Source organism: Papilio xuthus, unplaced genomic scaffold (genome assembly GCF_000836235.2).
Source record: "Papilio xuthus unplaced genomic scaffold, Pxut_1.1 DF825946.1, whole genome shotgun sequence".
In the NCBI taxonomy this organism is placed as follows: Eukaryota; Metazoa; Arthropoda; class Insecta; order Lepidoptera; family Papilionidae; genus Papilio; species Papilio xuthus.
The window spans coordinates 15158195-15177641 of NW_013532703.1; the positions used below are offsets into that span (position 1 = coordinate 15158195).

General features: G+C 33.5%; 2 protein-coding genes and 2 non-coding genes across 5 annotated transcripts; 1 reads left to right on the forward strand and 3 right to left on the reverse strand.

Annotated features, from left to right (window-relative positions):
• Positions 1-323: 323 nt before the first annotated feature.
• Zcchc7 (Zinc finger CCHC-type containing 7) lies at positions 324-5289 on the reverse strand. The gene is made up of 6 exons (XM_013321234.1): positions 5108-5289; positions 3541-5032; positions 3070-3136; positions 2815-2938; positions 2361-2498; positions 324-2203 (listed from the first exon to the last, which is right to left on the reverse strand). The coding sequence occupies exons 1-6, from the start codon at positions 5114-5116 to the stop codon at positions 512-514; spliced, it is 3522 nt and encodes a 1173-aa protein (XP_013176688.1). The 5' UTR covers positions 5117-5289; the 3' UTR covers positions 324-511.
• A 619-nt stretch (positions 5290-5908) lies between these two features.
• LOC106124965 (uncharacterized) lies at positions 5909-19324 on the reverse strand. Of its 2 annotated transcripts, none has more exons than XM_013322012.1 (6): positions 19285-19324; positions 7231-7391; positions 6792-7001; positions 6474-6616; positions 6242-6361; positions 5909-6068 (listed from the first exon to the last, which is right to left on the reverse strand). In XM_013322012.1, exons 2-6 carry the CDS (start codon positions 7381-7383, stop codon positions 6011-6013), a joined length of 684 nt encoding a protein of 227 aa, XP_013177466.1. In that variant the 5' UTR covers positions 7384-7391; positions 19285-19324; the 3' UTR covers positions 5909-6010. The 2 variants fall into 2 exon arrangements, with proteins under 2 accessions (XP_013177466.1, XP_013177465.1); XM_013322011.1 differs by having other exon boundaries at positions 7231-7383; positions 19285-19321.
• On the reverse strand, positions 9085-9156 carry TRNAE-CUC (transfer RNA glutamic acid (anticodon CUC)). Its single transcript has one exon. It is a non-coding gene; the product is annotated as a tRNA-Glu (tRNA).
• On the forward strand, positions 11660-11731 carry TRNAE-CUC (transfer RNA glutamic acid (anticodon CUC)). Its single transcript has one exon. It is a non-coding gene; the product is annotated as a tRNA-Glu (tRNA).
• Positions 19325-19447: the final 123 nt, after the last annotated feature.

A 19447-nucleotide genomic window follows, 5' to 3' on the forward strand; every position in this document is an offset into this window, starting at 1 on the left:
ATGACGTTTATATTTACTTTCATTGGTTATTTTGTAAAAATATAGTAGAAAAAAAAATATGATAAAGAACTGCTTTAAAAAACGAAACGTTTATTATTTCACATATCCAGAACAGTCAAACGGATCTCTCTGAAAAGTATAGACCTGGAAGCCACTTACTAAGATTTTTTAATTCCGCGCAAGGTCGGGGGCAAAAGGTCACTTAGGACATAAGTCCACCATTGTGGTTTATACCTTTCTTACAACTATGTTAAAAATGATTGTATTAAATTTTTAGAATTTGAATAATTATAAAGTTTGATTTTAATAAGAAAAAACAAATATATGCATTAACTAATAAGTTTATTTCACACGCACAATAAAAGTGCCATTACACCTGAACGGAAAAAGTGACATTATATAAATAAACCCATTCGTTAACGGGGTCGCACATTTGCCTTACTGTTTCAGTATACGGCGCATTATCCTTAGCACTATTCCTCCTGCGCCAGACTTGTGTGCAAGAGAGTCATCAAACATTCGTCAAGAACAACTGCGCTTGTTCTTGCGTTACCTTTATCCTTTTCCGCATTTTCTTCAAGGATTTCGGAGATTTATTACAATCTTGTCCCAATGACGAGATGTGAGAACTGAGTTTGTTCACCAGCTCGACTCTAGCCTTGTCGAGAACATTATCATGTGGCTTAGTGCACATAAGTCGTCTGTGATAAAATACTAATTTATTCATTGTCTTATCAAGACTCTTTTTGGCTTTACCCTCAGCAGCCTCGTTCACTTCCACTTTAGTATTTTTCTTCTGATAATTTCTATTCAACTTTTTCCTCACTATTGCCGGACCAAGTTTCATAGATTTATCATTCTTTTTCTTATTAAATGTCACCAGCTTCTTTTTTACAGTATAATATTTATTAAGCAGGTCATGATAATCTTCTCTGGGCAAAGCGGTGAATACATAATGATAATGTTCACCGATTTCAGAACGCATATTTGTCGGTATATATTTCTGTCTGAAACTAGTTAATTTTTCTTTAAGAATTCGTAATTTCCTTAAATGCTTTGATCCATTGGCAAGGCCAGCTTGACCAATAAGAATCATATTGAGTTTTTTAATCACATCATTGAGGTTGTCCCGATTATTTGACAACTGCCTTGCGCTAATTTGCTTCTGTTTAAGAAGTTGCTGATGATGATTTTGTAGATAAGTAAACTCTTTATAGATATCTTTTGGATCGCCTAAATCTTCGTTCAGCGAATCCAGAGCTCTGGTTATCTTTCTTAAAAGATTGTACCTGTTGCGTGGCATATTCATGCACAGGATGTTTTCAGGATCATTTTCAACATCTTTATGATTTATCTCATTGTTAGATTTCATCTTATGACTATTTTCTAGACTTTGTATCCATTCTCTAAGATCGGATTGAAAAGCTTCTTGATCGCCGACTTTTCCTAAAATACTTATAAATGTATTGGAATCTGATTTCTGTACAGTTACATTATTACTCTGTGTAAATTTCTTTAAACATTCCTCTCCTTCTTTAGTTTTAAGTTTTTCCATTATCTCATTGGTTATATAAATCCTTGCAGTTGTGACAACATCACTTGTGTCTGATACTTCATTGTCTTGTATCATTTGTCCCTTTTTATCATGATTGGATGATGATGTTGTAATGCAATCTAGTTTTTCAAGTGTATTAGTAGTTTTAGGCGGTTCTGTATTATCATTTGTTACTTTACTTGAATCTTTGACCACTTTAGATGCATCTTCACACTGATCTTTATTTTGTGGTGTTTTCCTTCCGCTGACGTTACTTGTCATAGGACTGTTTGTATTTCTACTCGTGTCAACTTCCTCACAATTTGACATGTGTCGTTTCTTATTCATATGACCTTCATGACAAACAGGTGAATTTGATAATCGTTTGTTCCTTTCATTTTTATTTGACGCAGATTCAACCGAACTTGGTGTGTCTTGTGTAAAATAACGTATAAGCGGTCGATTTCTTTGTTGTGTGTTTTCATTTTGTTTATCGCTCCATATGGGATTATATAAGGACACGTATGGAGAATTGATGGGTAGACCGGAGAATGGCAGAGACACTCGGCAGGTATGTATGAGATGGCCCCGTCTGGCACAGCCACTGCAGAACAGTTGATGATGCCTCTTCATCTGCCGATTCTCCTCTAATGGTGTATTACAAGCGATCTGAAACCAAAAACAATATTAAAATTATATTTTTAATAAAAAAAATTATATATAATATTATTTGTAAAATTTTTCAAATGTCATAAGAACCAAGTATAAAATAATGTGATTTGAAAATAGTTTTTTTTTTGAGAAATTCGAATAATTATGTATATACCGTGTTATGATAGCGTCGCCACAAGTCGGGGCAGTGGCTGGCCGGGTGGCCGGTCTGTCCGCATTCAGGGCACCTTACGTTGTTCCAGTTTGAGCAGTTCCGGCACATCGTGGTATACATGTGATTTGGAGATCCACACTGGAATTAAATTACATTTTTCCTTAAATGCATGTATATCAATTCGTTTAGTAGTAACGAAAGAAGTTTCCTTAAACCTCTACGCTTAGGGACAGTTATAGTGTGCTTTCATAATCATTTAACATCCTTTTCATCTTACTAATATTATGTTTGGATGGATGTTAGAAGGTATCTCTGAAATGGCTCAATAGATCATGATGAATGATGAAATTTGACACATGGGCTACTTATTACGATTTTTAATTAAATATGCGCGAACAGAGTCGCGGACGACAGCTAGTGTATGTTATAAATAAGAATGTTAGATTTAACTTACATTAACACAAATCTTCCTAGGACAGCGCGTCTCGTAGTGGCCGGTGTATCCGCACATGTGGCACACGGGCGGTTTGTACCGACAGGTGTCATCTCGGTGCCCAGTGCGGTTGCAATAGTTACATCTGGAACAATTATTGTGATATTATTAAATAAAACTTTTTAATAGATTAGATCTGTCTACACATTATATGTTTATTACTTTTGAAAGTTACAATACATTTTTAAAATTATGATAACAATTTTCTATACTAACGTTGGTTTTCTCCTAGACAGTCCGGGCATTCTATCCTTGGGGTCAATAACCCACAAACTTTTGTCACCTGCAACAATTTTTTTATAAAATCAAAAAAGGTGTGTAATGAAGACACTTTCTAGCTAGTACTTTAATTATTAATATAACTGCTGTTAATTTAATAATTTTTTCGATCTACTTATTAGGTTTGAAAAAATCTTTTTGGCATGTGTAATAAATGCCTCGGAAACCATATTATTAGTATTTTATTATTAGTATTTGGCCTGGAATATTAGAATAATCTGTACAATGGTATTCTGTAATTTATGACATCTATCTGAACTATTTAACAAAATAAACATGAAGCAAACTGTCATGTCATAAAAAATTATATTTTTATATATAACATTTCTGACATAAAAGCTTCGTTAACAGTAATATTACAATCAAATAAAATAACTAATTTATTATAAACAGCAAGGTATAACTTACGGGACATATTTTTCTGAATTTCACGATGATTGAAGTTCTCTCCGCCCCAGCTTTCATTGTAAAATTTCTCCATTTCTGCTCGTAAAGTAGACAAGGAATATCGTCTTTTCTTGCATACTTTCTCTTTACCTTTCATATTATCGAAATCGAGATCTTCGTATAGAATCGCCGGTACTTTGGTAGAACCAAATTTCGTTGCATCGTTTTGAATTATATTCAAATGTTCAGTATTATCTGTTTCCTCCTGGAAACCAGTAACATTTGCCATGACAATGTTTTCATTAATTATCAAATTAGTATCATCGAAGGATGTTTCTGTCAAATCTATGGTTGGTTGACATTGTTCTACTGTTTGATTATTCTCTTGAGGCGACTCCAGAGTCTGGTCTGCCTCCGTCTGATTTTCTGAGCTAACATTGTCGTCTGAAGACGGGCAAATATTTTCTTCTGTTGGTTTTTGATTTGTTTTAACAGGACTTGTCTTCTCAGATTGGTTTGAATCTGATTCATAAACATCAGCATGTGGAAAACTTCTATCTATGAATGTATAAGATGTGTTAGTTCTCTCAATGCCGTTTCCAGATTGATTGCTGTCTGAATCGTAAACATCAGCATTTGGGATACTTTTCTCTGATACTGAATAGTTTTTAGTTTTCTGTCGTTTATTCTTTGCTTTACTTTTTGGTGTTGCAAAGTATTCACCTTCTTTAGCCACAGGTGTAGCAGGTGTTGGTGCATTTGTTATTGGTGTGGATGTTGCGGTATCCTTGTTTTTCTTCTTTTTTTTTCTTTTAGGTGGAGAGCTTTGGTCTATTATGTCAGAGCCATGGAGACTAAAATCAAAGCTTTGTTTGTTTGGATGTTTGGAGGATATGTTGAGTGCAATGCAGTCGCTGCGAATAAACTCATCAGAGACTGATGACACAATTGATGGAACAGGACTTGCTGACACATCTCTATCACTTCTATTTGTTGTTTTTTTATCTGGTGTGACTTTATTCACATTTTTCTCATTGGTCTCTGTAGTGTTTGTTACTTCTGCGATTTCATCTTCATCTGAACTCTCAATAGTAATGGTTGGTTTTGGTGGCAATTTAACCTCAATAACTTCATCCTCATCACTTGATTGCAATTCTACAATATTCATGGGTCCATCGTTATCTATTATCTCTATGCTTTTCTTTATGAATTGTGGTACGGGAGATTGAAACATGGATAAATCGGCAGGTAAAGGATTCGCGTTACATTTTTCTCCCTTAGATTTTACATTTTCCGGAATAAGTGGTTCATTTGAGGGCAAATTGGGTTGTTTTGCTCGATTAACCTTTTGCAACGCGTGATCATCATTAGTGTGCCAATATCGACGTATATTAGTTTGAGGCCGCCTGACCACGAAGTTATCATCCTTAAGGTTAGTGGTCAAATTGGCTGCCTCATTACCTTTATATCGCATAGAATAAAACCGTTCCTCTAGCTCATTCTCATTAAGATCCTGAAAGTGAAAACGATTGCAAAATCATCACGCATTGTTGTGTCACAACATAAATATGGTTACCTCAGTACTTACCTCCTCCATATTTCAGCGGTGAATTTGGATAAAACAAAATACCACACGAAATTAACATAATCGAAAATTGTAATGGAACAATTATAAAATTGTTGAAAGCATTATTAATAACTAAAACAGAATTTGTATTTATTATGGACACGTCTGACACTCCATAGCGAGTCGAGTCTTTTAGAACTAAAAAAAAATATAACCACAGACTAAAAATAACACAATTGTCATCTTGATTACAGATTATATCGTGTTTTTCAAAAACATAAACGTAAACATAAAATCTAAAACTTTTTTTACGTTTTTTAAATTTCATTTTTATAATAGTGTTAGGAGAAAAATATGGTAAATGAAATTTATCGTATTATAAGATCCAAACGTTATGGCTGTTCGTAGTTAGCTGTTAGAGCATGTCTGTACAGGTGGGAGCCAACATCGGATGGGTAAAAGCAGGAAACTGTTCGCCCTCGCCCTGATTCATGTTCCGCTGATACGTAGACTTTGGTGTTCTATCCAGTGTTTCTTAGATATTCCGAGCTTCCATAAAGTTTAGATAGTACATCGATATGCGCGCGTGCACCAACTACAAAATACGGAAAAGGATTACTTTTCGTGGCCGAAACTCGATGATATTAGGTTGTGGTTCCTCCGTTTCTTTTCATTCATATTTAGTAGTTAGTAGATATTGCAAAATCAACTTTTCGTTGTTACATTGTGTTATGTCCATAAGCTTGTATTCAGAATATTATGTATATTATAAAAGCGTGTTAAAATTTCATAGGCAGGTAAAAAAAAACACTTTTTTATTTCTTATCATATGTATTTAGTAATACTACAGTAAACATTAAAAAACATCATCTTCCTTTAAAAGTATCTTAAAATGGATAAATTATCACATGTGCTTGAGCAGTCTCACGATACAATCTTGAGCCATCTACCAACATATTCGCCGAGTTTCTGAACCGCATTTCTGTAATGAAAAATGTGAATTTTTATTTCAACGTTAATAATATGTTTCATGATTATGCTCAATAAATTATTCAAATTAATATATTTTGCTCGCTCATTATATTATCCATTACTCATACCATGAACAACTTTTTTTTATAATAATTAAAAACTGAAATGAAGGATTAAGTTAACCTGAGGCAGAATGTTGTTATTGATTGTTGACCGGCACAAGGCAAAAGCGAGGTGACTATTCGTTCCGCAGCCACTTCGCAATCATCACATCGATCCGTCCAGATTGGCTCACAGTGTTGACTGTTGGTCAAAAATATATTTGCAAAAAATAATAATAGTAATTTACTTACAATTAAAGAACAACTGAAATATGAATATTTAAGAGTATTTATACCAAAATAAGTGAACCAACCTTTTTGCAATATGTTGCAAGCTGGCCTTGAGCACGGCGTCGTATGCGCTGGTCGCACCGCCAAAAGCCCCGCTCGCCGCGCCCGCGCAAGCCCATGCCACACACCCACCCGTGCGGACCAGCGGTGACAAGCTCTCCAGTAACTAAACATTTGAAGAATAAATAACAGAAGTTCGTAAAGCCCTCAGAATCGTACGTAGGGTAGTTTGCGCTTGTTTTCCTTTGTTGATAGTAAATTAGATCATTGAGTCACCAATCAGTAACAGGTTACAGGTCTTCGCGATTCTAAAATTTACAAATGCACTGTTTAGTTTTTACCTTTACATTATAATATACATCCTCGGCAATTAATTGTGTGAGGCTATCCAGGCCACTTTGTTTCATTTCCGCCCCTATTATCACCAACGCGTCGGCTTTTACAGAAATCGCTTCGCTTGTCGCTGAGCTAGTCACTGTGTTCACGGTACAGCCGCGCGCTGTCAATCGCTTGGTTATTTCTTGTGCCAATGTGCTCGTGCTATTCGTTATCTGAAAAAAATACGTTGTCTATGGTAATGTCCTATTTGAAATTCAAGGAGCGGGCAAACGTTACGAAAGAAAAAATATTTAAATTACTACTTATTAAACTGAAAGTATAAACAGTAATTTTAGATACAAATCGTGTATCAAGCAAAAAGATCACGAACATTGACAGACTTGTTTATTTAAATATTATACTTTATGAGTTTCGTATTATTCCACTGGGGAGTGAACTTACTACAACATTTTTTACAGGTACCCGGTGGCGGGCGGTTACTTTGGACCGAGCTGTGTACGCCAACAGCGCGGAGGTGACCAACAGCAGAGAGCCGCCTTCGAGTGTCGCCAGCAGCCGCCACGCCAGCGCAGCACCGCCCTCTACCTCCGTCATCTGTAAAACTATTCATCAAACATCTATATTGAAACATGTCTCAATTTTTCTACACATGGGATTATAGTTATGACCCTATAATATTGTACAAATGTTTTAGTAGTGGAAGACGTTTTTTAGTTAAAACTACTGTAGCAATCAACTACTGGACCACCGTGGTTGACGATAGCCTAGTCTCCCCAGCAGGGCTAGGCCTCGAACCCCTCAGTGGGGACTTATAGTGAGCTGATGATGATTGTGTTACTAGTGTTGTTAAATCCGATAAATATATCAGATAATCAATATCAGTAGACATAATATAGTATGAGAATATGAGAAGTATTCTTATCGACATTGACAAAATGTGTGCCAGATTTGTTGTTGTGTTTTCGCCCGATATGAACGCTGCACAAATGTCATATCGTAGTCGTTGTTGATATGAATACTTTCCCGCCAATTTTCGTGGTAGGCCCGTTTGTTTTCTAGCTATGTTTGTCATACGAAGAGCATATCATCTGTCAAAGGTGACAGTTCAGAGTGATTTATGCACGTGATGACAATGCAAGTAGCGCGAAACTCATTTATCATACCATGTTGCAAAAGGTTATGCTCTTCTGCCCCTCTTCACAATGAAAATGATTTGAAGGTAGGATATAATGCAACCAATATGTAGATCGAGAAGGGACGCTGATACCAATTGCGTGTCCGCCTTAGCTACACTTCTCGTCTTTGACCGTGTACAAAAAACCGAGACAAGGCGGGTTAATATTGACTATAGCACGCATAGTTCTGTTTATGTCCAAATATCTGTCCCAAGACAGATGAAGTCCAATCCACACAAAGTTTATTGGAACCAAAACGAAAATTTGTAGCCGACGCGGCTAATGTAAAATATAAAATAAACTTAATGTTGTCTTTTTTATAGGCACAAAAAACCCGGCTTATAGCCAGTCCATTTAATAGAGGTTAGTGTTTTGGCCGTATACCTTGACCATAGCAGATTTGTATTGCAGATAAAAAAAAAACTTGACTGCTTCATTGTAACGGTCGAGTTGCAGAGGTTGTTTTTACAGATTATGCAAAAATGTATATACACGTTACTAAAGCTGTGAAGAATAATTTAATTTGGCAAATTCGCTAGCCTTTTGCACGATACGGATGTTATAATATTTTAAAGTATAAAATTTTGCAACAACCAGTTTTGGATACAGATGCTTCTTATTAATTAAGTATGGTCTTGAAGGTCAATGAGCGTAATCCAAACCGGTCGCGGATGCAAATGATATAAAATAAAGGAATATATGTTAATTAATATTATTTATTTTATATGGGATCCACGGGATATCCAATCATTTTTATTTACTTCGAGAAGTTTTTCAATTTTATACATGACAAAAAAAGGCTTAGAAAATTCGGAGCTTCACGAGCAGAGTTATATGGTAAAACACATAAAAAAATAATAAAAAAACGGACGAATTGATAACCTCTGGCTTTTCAAAGTCGGCTATAAATAGAAAACGAGAAAAAGAGTACGAACTACCGCAATACGTGAATATTGCAAACTGCATCAGATTGTATTTACGATTAGGTAATATGACTAAGTAGCCAAAAAATATTTATTTTTTTAAGCTATCTTTGCAACATCGATGGAGATTAGATTATTTCATTGTTATCACACGTAATAAATACGTTCAAAAAATCTAAAATGCAAATTAAAAAAAATTCCGATACCGGGAATCGAACCCGAGCCTCCTGGGTGAGAGCCAGGTATCCTAGCCACTAGACCATATCGGATATGTCTCAGTAGCGACAATTATGACATTAGAATAATCAAATAAAATGAGTGACATTAAATTAAACTGTAGTTATTTCCAAGATAATGTATTTAAGATTCTATTAAGGTATTGATTTAGCAACGATAAATCTTGCAATCGAAGTAAAAACTTGTTGAATTGAATGAGTTGAAAGGTACTTTACCAGTTCCTGCTATTGTATTCTTATCGACTGTTTAACAATACAGACCTTCGTTTAAACATACAAAAAAGGAATAAGCACTCACCGCAATACCCTAGGTACTGGTTCGAATTCTCTTGATCGGAATTCCGTATTATTGTGGTAGCCAGGCTTAAAAACCTCGGGACTCAAAAGTGAAACACGAGCAACAGGTTAGTAATGAACAACCCTATTTGGGATTCTTTAGTTACTGATAGCCTTGAAGCATTTACAGCTTCACTGGGCTTGAGGTGGCCGGGCGCAGATAACGCTTAGCTTAAGCCTCGTTTAAACTACGTTTGAGGGCTCACTCAGGAGCCTTGCATTGGATTGTTACTTAGTTAAATTATTCAAACTTTCGTGAGACATTATATTAAACTGATATATAAACACGGCTAAACACTCACGTATATACGTCCGGTGGCGGCACCGACTAGTTTCGAGCCCATCGGGGGCCCTTCATCAGTGACTAGGCCATAGTCAACCACGCTGGCCAAGTGCGGGTTCTTTGAATTTCTTCTCAGATATGTGCAGGTTGCATTACGATGTTTTTCCTTCTCCGTAAAAATTTGAAGATGAATGTAATTTGATATGTATAGTAGATATATTACCACTTCAGAGGATGGGGCTTGGAGTTCAGAATAAGTTTGCAATTAAAAGATAACCTCGTTTTTCGTTTTTTTTTTGGTTTAAATGATTCAATCTGTCGAAATGTTATGACTGTGGCCTTATTTAACAACAAAGTGAACTAGATATTAATAAGCGTGATCGTTACGGTATACAAAAGAAGTTAAACGAGACCTTAGAATGTCGCAAAACTTTTGTATTATTTTTTTGGGCCCTTCAAAAAGCTATTACATAATATTGAACTACTTATTGGAATCGTATGCATATTTGTTTGTTACCTTGGAGTTTTTCTATTTAATAAATAATCAATGTCCGGCACATTAAAATTAGTAGATTTTTGCAAATCAATAAATGAAAATTGAATTAACGGCATGTTTAGTTCATAGTTATAAAGCTTGCATCACAGTATATTGTAATAGCGCAACAAAAATCTGCCTTACCATGATTAAGGATTGAAAAGTTATAGAACTTGGAATAATGGCCATAATTTTTTTATTAAATTATCTTCTCTATCTATATATATATATAATTCTTCTGTGAGTGTGTATGTCACTGAACTTCTCTCAAACGACTGCACCGATTTTGATGAAATTTTTTGTGTGTGTTCAAGGGCATCTGGGAATGGTTTAGATTCACAATTTTGTCCGCTGGACAATGTTTTTTTAATTAATTTTTAATTTATTAGTAGTTGTTGATTTTGGAATGTTTTACATTGGATCCGACAGACGGCGCTACCATCGCAGTGTCAAATTTTAAATAATATTCGAATTAAAGACGTGTACACAGGACCACGTCTGTCGGGTCCGCTAGTAAATATATAAAAATCAATTGCTGTTCGTTAGTCTCGCTAAATCTCGAGAACAGCTAAACGGTTTTATCTTATCTTGGTCTTGAAATGTTCGTGGAGGTCTAGGAAACTTTTAAAAGGTGAGGAAAATTCGAATAATTACCGGGAAAACCTCAAAAACAGCCCTTTTCCCATATAAACGTTGTAGAGTCATTTTGAACTTTATTGGCTAATTATATATTTTTTTTAATCCGCGCGGACGGATTCGCGGGCGACAGCTAGTTATTAATAATAAAAAATAATTATGTGTCAAACTTTACTTCGGTTTTCTATCTTTGTTTTGACTACTTGGGTGTCTATAATATAATATTATACATTTTCTGATTGTTAAATGAATTTTTAAATCCTGAACTCCGCAATGTAGGCTTAAATCTTGCAAAACGTATAATTCTAAGAAAAGATAATAATTTCCGAGGATTTAAGAGATAAGATGTACACATGTCGTGTTTGTACGATCTATATTAGGTCAAAGACAATATTTTTACTCGTATTTCAAACTTCAAAGGAAACACATTAGTCATAAACAAAACCTTTCTAGACAAAAAAATCGTTACCTCTTTTTGTTTCTATTCACAAAGATGGCAGCTTGCGCGTTGCCACCTTATAATATAAAGAAAAAAAATCGCCGTATTTTTTTATGACCAGCGCAATATGGTTTTCAAATTAAAGTATTTAGTTAATAGAATAACTTGGTAAAAGTCCAATGAAATACATCTAAAACTTAAAATTGAATTGCCCTACTTTTTGCATTTCCAATTGACTTAAAATAATTTTAATATGACTTATTTAGATGATTAAAAACTATTTTGTTAATTGATTAATCAAATATAATCCGATATGGTCTAGTGGCTAGGATACCTGGCTCTCACCCAGGAGGCTCGGGTTCGATTCCCGGTATCGGAAGACTTTTTTTAACACTCCCAGGTCCCATAATTGTTATAATTCCACTTTTATGTTTTATTTTTTCAATCATAGCAATAGCATTTCGAATGAAACTTTAAAGAGACCCACCCTTTAAGGTTTTATCTGGTCAGCTTTCTAAACCAGTATTGTAACAGCCAATACTAGGAAATCATTTTGCTTCCTTGAATGCAATATTTATATTATTACGACAACTTTGGCGTGGTCTAGAAATTCTATTTATTTAATTCATCTAATGCATTTAAACCTAAAGAAAATACATTGATATTTTACATTATAATGTAATAAATACTTTTTAATCTTAAATGACATAAATTTTGAATAAGTTCATCATGTATATACGTTGCTTGCATACAAATGAATTGAAATCGTCTACAATTATTGTAGGTCATGGGTCACTCAGAGATTCAGACACTTCCTTGTACAATTATTTATTGAACTTGAATCTTTATTCGAATAGTATCGAATTATAAAAATTGTGGAGATATTAATAATTATATGGTCGTAAAATATTCGTCGCAACAAATACTTCAGAATTGTTTTAATTTCAGCATTCAACTTAAGGAAAAGATTCATCGCAATTTTTTTAGAACTACATAACATCTCTTTATACATAACACAAATAAATAAACAGATGTTTGAGCTCTAAAAATAGTAAATTATAACTCTGTGTAGTAATAAAAGTTGACATTCTGCTTTCGTTCGAAGAGTAGAGTCCTACATCCTAACCTAACCTATATCTTTAAATTTTAATTCTAAACAAACTACCAAATTGGCGATATTGATTAATTCTTATGTTTATTACTTGTCTATGGATAGAGGTCGTTATAAGAAATGCAATTGTTCGATAGCTAGCAAATAGAAAAGCAACAATAATTACTTTGAATAATAATCATGAGCAAAAAAAGTCGCATAAAGCCATTTATGTTCAAAGATTATTAGAATTATTAACATAAAGTTATAAAAACATAATCAATGTTCAATCCTTGAACAGTCGAGAAGATTTATGTTAACTAATGCAAGTAAAACAAAACATTACATCAAAGTAAGTAATATATTTAAAATTTCGCCAAGTTTAAATAGGGGCCGGAAATGTTACGTCTGTTCGAATATTGTTTTTTTTTGTCTAAATATGCATTGATCAGTATCATCTTTACTTTTGTAAATTGAATACGAAAATACATTAAAGATTCACTTCAAATACGTCTAAAAGCTCAGTTTTCATACTCATATGCACAGGCATATATTGCCGCCATTTTGTTCTTTAGCCTAATCACACACAAGACAACGCAAATCTTCGAAACTCATAAAAGTCGGTAAGTTGCTTAGGAACTTAAATTGCTCAGTTTTGAAGATGTAAATTACCGTGAATCGAAGGGCCTTAATCGCCAAAACCAGTCTCTCGCAACTTGTTTTTGAAGATCGTCTTGAGCAAAGTCGCTACGATTTTCATGATGGCGGAGCAAATGACAGTTGACATGTGGTCGCTATGCTTTTATTGACCGAATAGACGACTCGTGTCGACGTTCATCGTTGTACGGTGTACTCGCAGACCAAGGACAACATTAGTTTTGAAACAGGAATACAATATTTGTTTCGAAGATTCAACCATTTTATACTTAGGGCGTAATATATGACATTTCCGTAGCTCTACATCTTTAAGTTTAATTTACAAGAAACAAAGAGCTGACCTTGTGGTTGTGGCAATTTTAGTCTAATGCTACTTTAGGTTTCGAAAGTGCAATTTTTTTTAGTTAATATTATTTTAAGGCCATCTAAATAGTGACCCTGATAACCAGATATAGTAAGGTGAGTGGTTACATTCCCTCACTGGGTTATAGCTAAGCCTAATATCTATTAAAAGATTTAAATTCACGTCCAAGTATATTTAAACCTGAACCTCTTTATGTTTTACATTCAATGGATGGATCTTAGTTATATTATCTATTATACTATTTATTTAAACAACAAACATTTTGTTAAAATATTCGTTACTTTGTGTTGACATATTACAAAGTAACCTAAAATTTAAATAAGGTCAAACCAAGGTTAGCAAATTATACAAGAGTTCAAAAATTAAAACAAATAATTTATATTATTTATCGATAAACTGATATATCAATATTTACAGTGCATTACATTTACTCATTATATATTTAATTTTATGATTTTTAAGCCAGTTGGTGTCGCTTATTTACTTGTGCACCACAAGGGCTGGTGGCCGTCCTTGATCCGGATACTTCACGAGACTTGTTTCACTCCACCTTATACTTGTAGATTTAACGGTCATACTTCCAAACTACATGGGTAACACTGTAGAAAACGTACAGAATTAGAAATAACCAAAAAAATTTATAATTTAATCGATTTTTTAATATTAGTGTAAAATTATCTAACAAATTCATCACTAAATAGAATAAAAATAAGAAATATCCATTCATCATAGCAATTTTGTTTACGATTAGTACAAGATAGTAAGTTATTGTACGTGAAGTTATTTAATTTAACATATATATTTGAAAATACAATTAAAATTATTAGCAGCAATAAATAAATTACTCGTAAATAAAGTAAATAAAACGTAAAATCGAAATCGCATTATAACATACCTAAATAAAGAGTGAAAAAAAAGATATGTTAAAATTGAAGGTTGGTTTAAGCAGCCCTGTATTAGAATGTCCGCTGTACTTGATACGTAATTACTATTTCCGGACGAATGTACGTTGACTAGATTTGGCGCCATAACATATTAGCTGTTAGCCTAGAGCTAGATAAACCTTGATAGCGCACTCGAATCCAATCAGATTACTCTTGGTAATAAAATTGAATCTATAAAATATTCCCAAATTTTTTTAAGAGAACAACAAAATGAATCCATATTTCTTTGGTCACGGCATCACACGTGAACCGTTACCGATTTCACTAATTCTTTTTTTCTAGCGTTTCTATTGACACAAGAGGGTTTTTACGAAAGAAAAGGTTATTGTTAAATAATAAGAAGCTTAGGATTGTATTTGGCATAGATTTAGAATATAGTAGTCACCCGCGACTTCGTCCGGGCTGAATAAATCTACTCATAAATGTAGTTTATGTCATCCGGAGATAGCGAAAGAATTTTTCAAATTAGTTCCGTAGTTAGTAGCTTATTCAATGCAAACAATCAATACATCATGACTGTATAAAATATTTTTTTAATTCTTTTACTTTTTAAAAGCGTTTAATCTCTCACGGACGAAGTCGCGGCAAAAGATAATAAGAGATATTCCACAAAAGTTTTTTTTTTTATTAATATGATGGGAATAAAAGACAAACGCAAAATAAAAACGTTATCATTATATTATTTTATTGTAATAAAGATTATTTTATCATGATTCTATTCACTCAGTCATTTTCTTGAAATTCCAAATGATCGTCAATGACGTATCAAATTTTTTACTCTGTCTATGTCTTGTTGTTATGATATTTTTATATTTTACTAGCTTCCGCCCGCGACTCCGTCCGCGCGGGATACTATAAATAATAGATACGGGATAAAAAATACATAGTAGCCGATTCTCAGACCTACTCAATATGCTCACAAAAATTCATGAGAATCGGTCAAGCCGTTTCGGAGCAGTATGGAAACGAAAATTGTGACACGCGAATTTTATACATACGATTGTTTGCTAATGACCTACGCTATAACGAATTACGTCATCAAACTTTGTTATTTACAGAATACGAAGAAGAATAATCATTAAAATTGAATAATAATACATATATAAAAGCCGTGAATTCCATATAAAAATGGTATTGGCTGCATACAGTTTTCTTTAGACGTACAAACACATTTTGGAAATTATGTTACGTCAAGCAAACCAAACCAGTACTTGTCTTAAAGACATTTGTGTTGTGAGTAATAAAATTTCACATGTAAACCGCATAATATGTATGTTTATTTGTAACAAAGCGTATATAGTTGAGGAGATTTCATAATGTTAGAGATTTCGATGCGTGTAGAGCACGCGTGTCGGGGACAATGCGTATTTACGTGACTTGATTTGGTGCACTATTTAAAGTACATTTGTGTAAACAAACTTATATAACAAATATATGAGGACGATCGATATAATAGAGCTTCGGCTGCTCTGGGGTCAAGCATTTGACTTGCAATCTGCAGGTCCTGGGTTCGAATCCCGCCATGTACCAATGTGTTTTTCGATTTCCGATTTACATATGTACATTTATCCGACGTTTTTAAGGTGAAGGAACACATCGTGATGCAACTTTCACATATATGAGAAGAATTTCAAAGATATGTGTGAAGTCAACCAACCCGCACTTGGCTAGCGTGGTTGACTATGGTCTAATCACTCTTAACTTAGGGTCGGCTCCGAGGCCCTCGCTGGGGACGTACAGTGAGCTGATGATGAGGACGATAACGTTTTAATATAGAGGCTAAGAACATAAATATTGTATATACGTTTTTTTTCACAAGTGGTTATTAAACTATTTAAGTTTGTAATAATAGTCCCGCTTAAATCGTTGTAACTGGGTTATTACTGTTACCCTGCTGAGAAATATATTAAAAAGTATTAATTTTTAAATAAGTTTGTGAGAAAAAATTCAATATACTTTTCGCACTTAACGCAATCAAAAATCCTTTTAACGGTAGCAACTGGCCTTTTTTTTATTTACTCGTTGTTTCATGTACATAAGATGGGACTTTAGCAAGTTTGTATACTACTATCCAATGTTTATGATAGCTCCCAATCTTGTACGAGATGATGCGCTGCACAATTTAAGGTTAACACAAAAATGCAGACATGTTTGTATCATCGATTTAAGCCCTGAAACGTCATCATCTACCTGACCTTATACTGCTCGCGTGGGGTCGGCACAAAGATTTTATAAAACTTAAAGTTTTGGTTAAATTTTTTATTCCGGCCTGCCTGTTGCCAACCCTTTAAATTCCTTCTTCCACAAAAACTGCTACTAATTTAAATGTTGAAACGTACCATAATAAATCTATAGACAGTATTGACATTGTCATTCAGGGACATGTGTAAATATTTTTTTTATAACAGAAGGGGGCAAACGAGCAGCGGGAACACCGAGGTGTTCAACGACGCCCATGGACATGAGCAATACCAGAGGAACCGCAAATATTTCCTGCATATGCTCGTAGAGCACGAGCAGCTATAAAGTTTGAATAGTATAGTATTTATGACAAAGGTGGTGTAGATGTCATGCATGTGCACCAACCGTGTCCGATACGCATACCCTGTAATTACGATACCGCTCGTTATGTTGCAACATATAAACTTTAAAGTAATCTAGATTTGATTTCACATACTTAAAAATTTGCTCGTATAAAATAAAAATAATTACAATAAATTGATTTTCTAATAATATTTTATCTGTAGACCATTTAAACAATGTCTTAGAAACGGGTTCAGGATGTATCGTCGAATTTAATGGAAATACGTAATTATACTAACTTTCATAGACTAAAAAAAATATCTATTGTCTATAGGTTTATCTTAGAATGTTTCAGTGTTTAAATTTATAATAAAAACATGTCTGTTAATACATCTGCGATAACAGCCTTGTTAAGGTAAATTTATATAAAAAGGTTGGTTAAAATGAGTCATTTTCATTGCATAAGAACACAAAAATCAATTTACCTAACATATAGATGAAACTGTTTCGCACTCATTGACGATTTGCAATACTAAAATGTTTTGATAGGAAACACTGTAATACGAAAGCACAAGTTTTTTTTAATTCAAGCAAATAGGTTTAATAGTATTTTCTATAAATTATCCGCCAATGTTCAATTAAGAAAACAAAACAGTCGGTTATGATTTAGAGCTTGTTAGGTTAGAAAAGTGACAGCTCGGAGTATTTTAGTATAAATCATAGATTAATAAATAATATTTCTAAGGGGTTTAAAAGACAAAAGAAGTTATGCCAGAGGGAACTAAATGCTTACAAAATTTTCGTTATAATAACGAGTGATTAGAACACGAAAGTAATAATTGTTAATTTTTTACATAATTATATTATGCGGTACTTATAACGAAAAAACATTTTTTTTAATTTTTTGTCTGTATCAGTCTGCAAGTTAGCGTTTGTTCCGGGTAATCTTCGAAACTGCTATATCATAATCAAAAAGCTTTATGTGGGAGTAGTTTTTTTTTATTCTGCGCTGACGAAGCCGCTATTCAATCATACAATTATAAAAAATCGCCGTTAGCGTGACTTATTGTAATTATTCGATTTACTGCTTCTCTGATGCCGTGCCAAGGTCCATTTGTGCTTAACACTGGATCCGAACTTTATACGTATATTTCTTATGTAAATTATGATCAAGTTGGATATATGTAAACCAACTTACAAACAACATCCTTCGTTTAAACCAGTAAGTTCCAAAGTAGTCTAGTACAGGAGAAGTCGGTGTTGGGCGAGCTGGAGGCACCGTCTAGGGCGCCGAGAATAAGAGGGCTAGAGTCGTACATAAATGGACGCCAGTAGTGCTCCCTAAGATACGCTATCTTTGTAAGTTTTTCTGCAGAAATGCTAAAACCGGCGTTGTGGTCCAGATGGGATAACGGAACATCCAGCGAAGGAGTACAGTGGTAAATAAGTTTAAGGGTCACAAGTGGTAGAAATGTAGCAAGAACTCACCAAAATAAAGTTAAATTTTGAAACAAGTCTACTAGAGAAATTTTCGGGAATTTTTTGGTTCATACAATGTTTGTGACGTCGATATCATTAAGGGAAAATTTTTTGCTTGTCTTTGATACTTTACATTACCAATAAAGATATATTATTTTCTTTGCTTACGTTGTTTATTATTGTAATAATAATTCATTTTATATTTACCTTAAACTCTATTATTTTAAAGCACGTAATGTTACTTAAATATTGTTTTTACTAAAGTTAGTTACAAGTACAAAAAGCGAATTAGCTAACGAAACTGTTATAAAAATATTATTTCTTTATTTAACTGAAATTTAACAATAATAAATTCACGGTCAAATCGTGTGATTTTTATTTTTACGATTTAGGATAAAGTTTCTATGACAACTATTAACAATAAAACAAAGGGACTGTGAATAGACTTTGATACCGATGCGACGATCAAGACTTGTCAAAGTCGTATTTGGGTATAGCAATTTTTGATGTGACATCATATTAATTATCAAGTTAAATAACACTGGTATGATAATTTTGGAAAAAAAAAAACAATTGTTAACACATCAATCTCGAACTCCTTGCTATGGCACTATTAAACAGTCGTAAAATAAAAAAAGAAACAATCTTGCTTTAAAGAATACTTTGAATTAAAATTATTAGTTTTATCGTAGTAGCGATAAGGAATCAAATATAATAGACGCTGTTTTTGGCTAAGACAGTATAAAAATATTTTTAAACTTATAAAGCGTATAAATGTATTCCCTAAATAATTAATTCATTTATAATTTTTTAGAATTTTATTATTTTAATTGCGCATTAATTTTTGAGTTAAAATACGTAAATTGTTTACTTACTTGTGTTCTAAAAAATCCAAGTTTTATTAAATTGTTTGTTCCCAAATATTTTAGACACTTATTAAAATAATTTGAACGATTTTACTGTAAATAGTCATTTTTATTTAATGGAAAAATTCACTTTACACTCAAAATATACGACGCGTTTTTTTTTTAAATAGAA